Source organism: Apteryx mantelli, chromosome 24 (genome assembly GCF_036417845.1).
Source record: "Apteryx mantelli isolate bAptMan1 chromosome 24, bAptMan1.hap1, whole genome shotgun sequence".
NCBI lineage: Eukaryota > Metazoa > Chordata > Aves > Apterygiformes > Apterygidae > Apteryx > Apteryx mantelli.
Genome location: NC_090001.1, coordinates 8,119,207 through 8,130,071, shown reverse-complemented (window position 1 = coordinate 8,130,071; position 10,865 = coordinate 8,119,207). Strand labels below are relative to the sequence as shown.

The 10,865-nt window shown below is 55.9% G+C and overlaps 1 protein-coding gene across 1 annotated transcript; it reads left to right on the top strand.

Moving 5' to 3' along the window:
- Positions 1-336: 336 nt before the first annotated feature.
- Positions 337-6,030, top strand: LOC136994130 (olfactory receptor 14A16-like). The gene is made up of 2 exons (XM_067310379.1): positions 337-1,330; positions 6,011-6,030. The coding sequence occupies exons 1-2, from the start codon at positions 409-411 to the stop codon at positions 6,028-6,030; spliced, it is 942 nt and encodes a 313-aa protein (XP_067166480.1). The 5' UTR covers positions 337-408.
- Positions 6,031-10,865: the final 4,835 nt, after the last annotated feature.

Here is a 10,865-nt window from a genome sequence, read left to right as displayed (position 1 = left end):
AATAAGATAAAATAAAATATAACAAGGAAATCCTTAAAACTCTTAATGAACTCCCATTGTTTAGAACTGGGAGAGAAGATGCTGAAAGCCCTTCTGCATGAGCAGTGGATTAAATCTGGTTCAAAAGGTGAATACAGAAGTTGAGACACCCCTGCTCCCATGTATGCAGTGCTGTAGGTCTGCCCTTCTCTGGAGCCCACGGGCAGAGGCCCCTGCTCCTCACAGCAACCTCAGCCAGCACAGACCAGAGCTCCAGCCATGGAGCTCAATGACAGTGGTGCTGAGATGGCGAGAGGTAATGTGTGTGTGTTTGGGGGAGGTTATGCAGAAATTTTCCGCAGAGAAGTCTGTCCCAACTTGTCAATGACGCTTCCTCCTTAGAAGGTTCCCTCAGCTGGGAGGGAGCAAATGTCCAATAGCAGCTCCCTGAAGGAGTTCCTCCTCCTGGCATTTCCAGACACATGGCAGCTGCAGCTCTTGCACTTCTGGCTCTTCCTGGGCATCTACCTGGCTGCCCTCCTGGGCAATGGCCTCATCATCACAGCCGTAGCCTGCGACCACCACCTCCACACCCCCATGTACTTCTTCCTCTTCAACCTCTCCCTCCTTGACCTTGGCACCATCTCTGTCACTATCCCCAAATCCATGGCTAATACCCTGTGGGACACGAGGGCCATTTCCTACTGGGGATGTACTGCACAGGTCTTTCTGCTTCTCTTCTTTTTCGCAGCAGAGTATTCTCTTCTCACTGTCATGGCCTATGACCGCTTTGTTGCCATCTGCAGACCCCTACACTATGGCATGCTCATGGACTCCAGGGGTTGTGTCAAGAGGGCAGCAGCTGCCTGGACCAGTGATTTTCTCTGTGCTCTCCTGCACATTGCTAACACATTTTCCATACCACTCTGCCAAGGCAATGTCCTGGAGCAGTTCTTCTGTGAAATTCCCCAGATCCTCAAGCTCTCCTGCTCAGACGCCTGCCTCAGGGAACTTGGGGCTCTTGTGGTTACTATTTGTTTAGTCTTCAGGTGTTTCATTTTCATTGTGCTGTCGTATGTGCAGATCTTCACAGTTGTGCTGAGGATCCCCTCTCAGCAGGGCCAGCACAAAGCCTTCTCCATGTGCCTCCCTCACCTGGCTGTGGTCTCCCTGTTTATCAGCACTGCAATTTTTGCCTACCTGAAGCCCTCTTCCCTCTCCTCCCCAATTCTGGATCTGGTGGTGGCTGTTCTGTACTCAGTGGTGCCTCCAACACTGAACCCCCTCAAATACAGCATGAGGAAGAAGGAGCTCAAGGATGTGCTGGGGAAAATGGTTCAATGGGTAAAACGTGCGTATCATGTGCGTCTACTTCTCATACCCAGGGTATCTGGCATCAAGCATGTGTGTTGTTCATTTCTTTCTTTCTCACTTATCTCATTCATGCCAGTTGTCCTCAGGAATCTCATCTGAATCTGAGACAGAGAGTGTGTTGAAGCAGGAAGGCAGGTGTCCCACTTCATCAGCAGAGATGGGGGAACCTCAGAGCCTGCTAGTCTGAGCACCCTCTGATGCCCGCAGTGCAATGAGCAGAGTTTCCCTTTGCAGTGTCTTTCTTGGCACTGACACCAAGGGAGCTCAGGTGAGTACAGGCAGGGTGAGACCATGTCCATTAGGAGAGCTCATCTTCCCTGGCCACAGCCAGGGTGTGATCTCACACCCCTCTTCTGCAAGGGTGGCAGCCAGGTGTCACCATGGGCTGGTCCCTTCCCATACCGTGCTCCACTGTTCACAATCAGGAGGGTCTGGCTGCAGCAGGGCAGTCTGGACGCAGCCTGTGGGGACAGACCCTCTGCTCCTCAGGACCATCCCCCCACTACCACAGCACACATTTCCTCATTGCAGCCTTTGCATGGGAGCTGCAGCCTTCCTGGAGACATGTCTGCCAATGGTAGCAGGACTTTCTTTATTCAGGGCTTCTTTTCCTCATATCCACACTGGCCTGCTGTGCTCTGAAGTATGTAGATGGCCTGAGCACTCTCGTAATGTGGTGGTGGTGCATTCCTGTGAGCACCAAGAGAACCAGGCATTGGGCACCTTTCTGCCAGCCCTGGCCTCCAGAATAACATTTCCATAATAAAAGGAGCTCTGCCCTGTGACATGCCTGAACTCAGGCCTTTCTTCAAAGATGGAGCCAAAAATACACCCAAGGAACTGCACCACAAAAGGGCCTCTGCTCTGCTTGTGAACTCTGTGGGCTCCATAGGACGAGCTCAGAGTGCCAGAGAGATCTGTTAGGGAGCAAGGGCTGGATCCAGGGCTCATCTCTTGGTGACCAGTGCCAGTGGAGATGGGGAATGGTCTCTGAATTGCCTGCTCAGGGCTGTGCCACAGGTGACAGTGCGATGAGAGATGCCCATGCTTCTGGAGGGGAATCTTAGGCACCAGGAGAGCTCAGGGGATCTCCAGGGACATTATGTGCCTTGGGGTGGGCAGTGAGTGGAGCCTCACAAAATGAGGGACAGTCCATGGTGGAGTAACCAGAAGGTAAAGCACTAAACCCAGGTATGGATAGGGAAAGGAGGGCTCTGCAATCCCGGAGAGGCAGTGGAGGCCCAGGGAAGGTTCACTGGAGAGTGACTCCTGCACCCTCAGTGAAACACCACAGGCTGGAGCTAGTGCACACCCAAACACATCTCCTGCCATTGCAAACGCCCTGGGCTCACTCTGAGCACAGGCCATGCGCTCGGATGGGTGGCAGCAGTATCAGTGGTGGTGAGCCCTGTCCAGCTGGTTTTGCTTCCCACCCTGACCAGCACGGCCAGCGCAGAGTCAGGAGTCACCCTGTGGCCTCAGGGCCCCACAGCCCACTCGCTCTGTAGAGTAGCACCACCAGCCCAGTGCCCTGCAGGGAGCACAGGGGAGGATGCAGGAACGGTCGGCCAGGCCATCATGGACACATTCCTCTGGGGAAAGGCTCTCTGGGGAGCAGGGACATCTGTGGAAAATAAGAGAGCAGCATTCACAGAGAGAAAATGAGAACAAGAAAGAGGTTTCTCTGTGCACGAGCTCGGGGCAGGCAGCTCTGTCCCCGGGGCAGCAGGAGCTGCCAGAGGGGCTGCAGGGTCAGGGCACTCATGCTGTGCTGGGCAGCAGGGTGGGCATGGAGTGTCTGCAGGCAGAGAGGGAGGGGGATCTGCTGGATGCAAAAGCAGGGCAGACAGGGAGTGACCGGCCTCATTGCAAGGCCTCCTCCCCTTTGCTGGAGAGCTGCTCCCTTTGTCCTGGGGCCTCGCCTGACTTACGCTGTGGACATGCCTGTGCCTGGCCCTGCACCTCTCGGGTGCTGACCTGACCCTGTGCCCATCCTGCTGACCTGACTCCCCATCTCTGCCTCGGACCTGGCCCCTCACTACAGGCAAGAAAGCCTTGGCAAGGGAAGCTGGGATCCGAACAGATCCCAGAGAAGGCTGTAGGTACAAAAGGTGACCGTCTATCCCCACAGCAACTCTTGCCTGAAAGCCAATTCAAAGGTGTAAGGAGGGCTTCAGATTTCAGCCCCTACCCATGAAACACTGCCCACAGATGCTTAGCTGAATGAAAAAGTGAGGGCAGCCACTTGGGGTCTGATTTGATGATGCATAGTTACGAGAGCAAGTGTTTCTGTATCCCGGTACAAGTGTTTAAGCACCATCTGCATCTGGGTTCCTGCTACAAAGAGGATGTTGTTGGGAGCAGCAAGAGCCCTTGTCCTGTCCCACTCTCCCTCATCTCCTCTACCTCTGAGCAGGTGTCCTGCTGCCTGGCTGGGGCTGGATCCCCGATGTGGGGAGAGGTGGGGATGGCCAGGGAGTTGCTGCCTGCAGAGCTGGTCCCCACAGTGCCAGGAGAGGGGCCAGGGGCTGGGAGCAAGGGGGCAGCAGGCCAGACAGGGGCAGGGGTGGGCAGGGATGTGGCAGGGGCCTCATGGAGGGGGCACAGCCGGTGCTGCTGCAGTGCAACGGCTGTCAGCTTCGCCTCCCTCCCAAAAGGTCCCGCATGGCCCCCAGGAAGGAGCAGGCTGATCCCCATCCCTGTGCTGCCCTCCCAGCAGGATGGGGCACACGAGGAGGGACTAGGCCTGCCCTGTGCTCAGGGCCAGCTCCCCAGGGCTGGCACAGCTTGGCCTGAGGCACCTCCAGCTCCTCAGCCTCTGCTCCGGCATGGCTGGCACAGGGATGAGAGCTCCTCGGGCAGGGCAGAGCGAGCCTGGCTGGGGCAGCATCAGGGGTAAGATGGTGAGAAAGGGGGGTAACAGGGGTAAGAAAACTCTCTCATGCATCCTGAGAGGCTCCATCTGCTTCTTCCACCCTGCCCTGTGCTCCCCTCCCGCTGGACAAAGTGGAGCTCAGCATTGCCTGGGGACTCTCCTCCCCATGGGGAGCAGAGGGAGGGCCTTCACCAGCCCCACACTGCCTTTTCCACCACCAGCCTTTGCACTAGCACTTTTGTCCACTTGCCTTCACCACTGGAAGCCCATGAAAATCCCAGTGCTCCTACCCTCGAGCTGGCATCCAGCCTGAACCTGGAGCCTGGCTGCCCACAAAGGCATCACCTGTCCAGTGCACCGCCAGGGTGGCTTGGGAGAGGGCAGCTCCCCTCTGCCTCGCTGGGGCTGGGCATGAGGCCGGGACTGGGCACAGCTTTTCCCCAGGGATCTCCTTGAAGAGCTTCATCGGGTAACATTCCACCTCTGCCCTAGCAGCACCACCAACACTCAAGGTGCCAGGATGGAATGCACAGAGGGTGGAAGGGGGACGGTCAGCCCAGGAAGAGCTTTGAGACCTTGTTCATGCACACAGGGATGGAGTGAGGAAAGCCAGAACTCAGCCGGAGCTGGAACCAGAGACCTCGCACATGGAAAGGGCTGGAGTATTATTCAATGATTATGAAATGATCCCCCAGAGTCTGGGGGATCCAAGCACCCGGCCCCTGCCCAGTCCGGGCTGGGGCCCCCACACCTGTTAGCAGACAGCCATGCTCCCAGATCTGCTGGGGTCAGGTGCAGAAGAGTGACCATGCAAGGCTGGCCTTTTCCCCTCCATCGGGATATGGAGACCTGCAGGAGGATGGAGCTGGCCATGCACCACCCCACAGCTGGGGTGAGCAGCCAGCAGTGGAAAGGGGCCATGTGAGGGGCTGGTCCAGGACGATGGCCTTCTGGCAGCTTCCCCAGTGTGTCCATGCAACACAGGGAACACCCTGGGCTCTTCTCTTCTGCACCCTCCATGTCCTGGTGCCTCTCCCAGGAGACCTGCATTTGCCTGCAAGCACACTGGTGGGTGCTCCCACACTGCTGTTCACACACAGGAGCTGCCTGCTGGCGTTTTGCCTCTCCCAGGCCCTTTCCAGCCCATCGCAGCAAATCCCCAGCTCTCCCCACCTCCCCTGCCCTCTCCCCAGACCACCCAGCAGAGCAGCCCAGGCTGAGGGTGGCCCCACAGCAGTGCCCACCTCAGGGGGCTGCAAAGCTCTGGGCACTTGCACCACAGCCCCAGCCCCTGTCCAGAACAGCCCCAGAGTCCTGGTCCCAGGGCTGCTCAGGCAGATCCTGCTGCCCCAGCGACAGAGACGCCTGCCTTGAGCCGGTGCACACAGTAAAGGGTTTCTCTTGGTGTTCCTCCCCTGCACACACATGCACCCCTACTCCCCCCTGGATGTCTCTGATCCCCACAGAGCCTTTCCCCAGGGGAGTGTATCAATGCCAACCTCACCAGCCATTCCTGCACCCCTCCCCTGTGCTCCCTGAAGGCCCCTGGGCTGCCAGTGCTGCTCTGCAGAGCAAGCAGGCTCTGGGGCCACAGGGTGACTCCGCAGTGGCCATGCTGGTGAGGGTAGACCCAGCTGGACCAGCACCATTGTGCCTGACCACCCCCTCCCAGGCTCTGTGGCTGTGGACGATGCTGGAAGCAAGCACAGGGCATTTCAAATGGCTCAGGAGTGTTCACATATGTCATTTGGCAGAATGAATGTGGGCTTTTTTTCCTTTTAGATGACATGAACCACTCTTGAGGCTCCCTTCCCTGTGCCTGCTGGGTCCCCACTGCTTTGCCTGAGATTTCTGAGCTCTCATTCAGTGCATTCTTCGCTTTAGCCCTTTACCTTTGGGCGACTCCACTTGGTTTTGGGAGTCTCCACTCACTGTCCATCCCAGGCACATGCTGTCCCAGGAGATCCCCTGTGCTCTCGGGGTGGCTCCATATTCCCTTCCAGAAGCATGGACATCTCTCACCAGCCCCATAATATGGCAGACAGTCCCCAGCAGACATCACTTGGCCACTCACCTGCTCCAGGGACACTGGGCACCCACAAGTTACAGCTGACTCCAGCCCTCCTGCCCAAACACATCACCCTATGAGCTCATGCCCCTTAGCCCATGGAAAACCCAAGCACAGCAAAGGGCCTTTTCGGGTGCAACTCCCTGAGCGCATTCTTGGCTCCAGCTTGAGAAGAAGAGCCCAACCTTCAGGCACTGTCCTCAGGAAATCCCCTTTTATTACAGACATGCTACCTGGGAGGCCTGCCTGGACACAGTGCTATGCAGATTTATGGAAGGCAACTGGCCAGACAGACAGGATTTGTGCTGCTGGAGAAGTGGGATGAATCCAAGCATTTACAAACAGAATTATCACAGATAGAATGTCCAAAGCACAAGAGTTGCCCAGGTAAATTGGAAATCGCTTGTGAGGAGAGATGGGCAGCTTATTGCTGCTGAAGTAGTAGCAGTTGAACCAGTTTCTTCAGTGCGTCCTTGAGCTCCTTGTTCCGCATGCTGTAGATGAGAGGGTTCACTGTTGGAGGCACCACTGCATAGAGAAAAGCCATCACCAGATCCAAAGCTGGGGAGGAGAGGGAGTGGGGCTTCAGGTAGGCAAACATGATAGTGCTGATGAACAGTGAGACCACGGCCAGGTGAGGGAGGCACATGGAAAAGGCTTTGTGCCGGCCCTGCTCAGAGGGGATCCTTAGCACAACTGTGAAGATCTGCACGTAGGACAGCACAGTGAAAACAAAACATCCCAAAGCTAAACAGCCACTAACCACAAGCACCCCAAGTTCCCTGAGGTAGGTGTTTGAGCAGGAGAGCTTGAGGATCTGGGGAATTTCACAGAAGAACTGCTCCAGGACATTGCCTTGGCAGAGTGGTATGGAAAATGTGTTAGCAGTGTGCAGGAGACCATAGAGAAAACCAGTGCTCCAGGCAGCTGCTGCCATTTTGACACAAGCTCTGCTACTCATGATGGTCCCGTAGTGCAGGGGTTTGCAAATGGCCACGTAGCGGTCATAGGCCATGACAGTGAGAACAGAATACTCAGTTGCTAAGAGAAAGTAAAAATGAAACACCTGTGCAGCACATCGCCAGTAGGAAATGGCCCTGGTGTTGCTCAGGGAATTGGCCATGGATTTGGGGACAGTGGTGGAGACGGTGCCAAGGTTGAGGAGGGAGAGGTTGAGCAGGAAGAAGTACATGGGGGTGTGGAGGCGGTGGTCACAGGCTACGGCTGTGATGATGAGGCCGTTGCCCAGGAGGGCAGCCAGGTAGATGCCCAGGAAGAGCCAGAAGTGCAAGAGCTGCAGCTGCCGCGTATCTGCAAATGCCAGGAGGAGGAACTCGTTGAAGGAGCTGCTGTTGGACATTTGCTGACGCTGGGCATGGTGGCCTGTCAAAGGAGGAAAAGACAGGGACAAATTAGAGCAGTCTTCTAGGAGACAAACCCTTTGCCTTTCTCATTGAACCTCCCACTTTTCCTCTCTCCTTTACCTTCGTTCAGCTCCCTGGCTGGAGCTCCGGTTTGTGCTGCCTGAGTGTGCCATGCAGAGCAGGGGCCTCTGCTAACGATTTCCAGAGGAGTCAGTGCTGCTCTGCTGGGGGGTGTAAATGGAGGAAGGTGACAAACATTTCCAGTTCTTTGGTGGGGATAGGAGGGGGTTTGGGCTCCATGAGCTGAGCTAAGGACACTCAGTCCGGTGACCCAGTGGGAATAGTCTCTGTTTAGCAGAAGGAGAGAGGAATATAGCACTTGGACCAACCAGTAAACCCCTACAACAGAAGAAGTCTTGGGCGAGGTGTGCAAGGGTGATGTGCCCATGAAGCTCAGGGGATAAGGTAGGGTGTGACTGACCAAAGCTGTTGCACAGAAAGCTTTAAAATGATGTAGAAATCTTTGTCATTTCAGCTGCTCTGAGGATGAGCATTTGTGCCCCCCAAGAGGAAAAAAGGGCTCACCGTGACTTTCTACAGAGTCAAGGGATGTGGCCGGTCGCAGGAAAGATGCCCCTTTTCTCTGCTGCAGGTCTGGCTGCAGAAGAGGTGGCTCATGGCCTGTATTCCACAGCTGTCACGGCAGAGGATCTGCTGGGTGGGAGCAGAGACACAGGGGACTGGCTCAGAGGAAGGTGTGTGCATCAGAGGGACTGACCATGACTTGCCCAAATCCTTCCTCCCATGCTGATTCTCTTTGCAGTTCCCTCTCATTCCCTGCCCATCTCGCTGCCTGGAGCTCCCCCTGCTGGCAGCTCCTTCTCTATCCCAATGTCGTTTCCCTGACGGTGCTCACAGACCCCATCCCACCCTCTGCATGCTCAGTTCTGCCCGACAGAAACCTACCGGGACAGGGCGCTGGGCAGAGGCATTGCTGTGCTCAAAGGTCCTGAGGAGCAGCTCAGAAAAACCCTGACAAGGCCATAAAGGTGATGCTGGTGCTGTCTGTAGGCTGAGGAGGGGTTGAAGGGGTTTGCTGAGCTTTCTCACAGACCTAGTGATCTCTGAGAGGGAAGGGTTGAGAGTCTCAGTTCCTTCCCAAACCACAAAACTCTTTCCTTTTTCCCCCTCCCCAAAATAACGAACTGAAAGCACACAGCCTAGAAGAAAAGCTCCTTCCCTTTCAAGTAGCCCCGGCCTTGACCTTCCTTTTGAAAAGTGCCCTCCAGAAATGTCCTCAGGGTGAGCTGGAGCTGTGAGCAGCCCTGACCCACGCACCACCCTCTCCACAGCACACTCAGCCTGCCCTGATGGGATCTCTCCTCCCACCCAGAGCTTCTCCCCACAGCGCTGTGGGGAGTTTGTTGGGCAGGCTGAGTGCTGACCCTCGCAGGCAGAAGAGTCGCTGCCCGGGGCACACAGCACCCTGGGGTGCAGGAACACTGCTTGGAATTACAGCCCCAGGTAGACCTCTGGCACACCCTGGCTTCACACCCATGCAGCTTTCCCTGGCAGAAGGCAGCAGGACACCCTGTCGCTGGGATGCTGTGGCAGGGAATGCCCTCCTGCACTCCGGAGAAGCCAGGAGAGCAGTCCTTAAGAAAACCCTCCATTATCGGCTGGGTTTAGAAGACCCCTCCAGCAACAGCAGTAGCATTGCCCTGCAGCCAGAGGCTTACCGTGCAAAGGGCTGGGAAGATTCCTCCCACAAGGAGCTCTCCTCTGGCCTCACACTCCACACTCCCTTTCACTTCTCTCTCTCTCTAGTCTTATCGCATGTCAGCAAGAGCAGGCAGTGCCCAGAGCCCTGCTGCTCTTGACAGGGGAGCTGCTCCTGCAAAGAGTTGTCTCCCAGCAGTGCTGCCACGTTGCCAGGAGGTCTCTCCGTCCCAGGAGCCTGCCTCTGCTCAGCAACAGTGGTCCAGCTGAAGGCGTGAATTTCTCTGTCCCTTGTGCTTCCTCCTCCTGGGACACGGTCACTGAAGTAGACTGAAAGAATCACCTATGGGCCTTTTCTAAAGAGTGGAGAGAGACCCATTGCAGCATTGCAATTTGTCTCATCAGAGGATGGTCATCTAGGACACATGGAAATGTCCCAGTCTGGAAGACCCTATTCCCATCTCTTAACTAGGCAGGACACCTGTGAAGATCTTTGCCAACATCGTGAGCCCTCTGTGAAAGCAGCTGCAAGTGGATGAGATGAGGCTGCGTATGGATGCGAAGGCTTCCATAAATGCACCTGTCTTCCCTGGGTGACATGGGGTGTGGGTTCACCTCCTGGTACCTCTTCTGTGCTGCAAATTCCGCATCCCACAACTGCTGTTACTGCCAGCCCCTCTGCAAACGCTGTTGTGCCCCCACTTTTTCCTAGAAGGTTGTAGTGCCATATTGGACAAGTGCAAGACCCTTATAATAAATGCCAGCATCTCTTGGGTACCTTTATGTGATGCCCCAAAGCGTCCGTAGCTTGACCAGAGGAAGTCTCAGAGCTCTTGGGCTCCTGGCTCTGGGAGGGGTGAAGATGTGCTCAGGACCAGGTTGCCCGTGGCACCCAGCCCTCAGTGCTCTGTGGACCCAGCTGTGGAGCCCGGACTGCTCTTGCAGAGCCTGTGCAGCCAGGACAGCTGGCATTTGAGCAGACCTGCAGTCTGGGGCTGTCTCATTGCTTGGGCCTCTTTTCAAAGCCTCTGCACCCTTTGTCCCTTCACTGGGGCTCCTTGTGCAAGTAACTAAAGGGAAGGAAGGAGGTTCCTTTGGTCTCAGGAGGCCTTCAGGACTCTCAACTGTTTCTCCATTGTATCTGTAACTTTTGTATTACTAAAGAAAATCCCCATTCCCCCATGCCTAGCTGGAGGTTCCTGCGGGGATGGGAGTGGAAAGCAGCAGCCTGCTGTGCCCAAAGAAAGCAGGATCCTTCCCTCTGAAAACAAAAGCATCGCCCAAGGAGCCAGCTCTGTCCCTGCCTAATCTTGTGCTGATCATTTGCACAGGCCTTGTGAGCCCAGAGTGCCTTGGCCACCTTGTGGTGTTTCCACAAGAGCTTCGCTGTGTGTCTGGGTTGAGGAGCCAAGGGAAGGCAGCGAGCAGAGCAGTGGCTGGGGAGTGTGCAAGTGGCGAGTATCCTGCATCCATCTCTTCTTGCTGG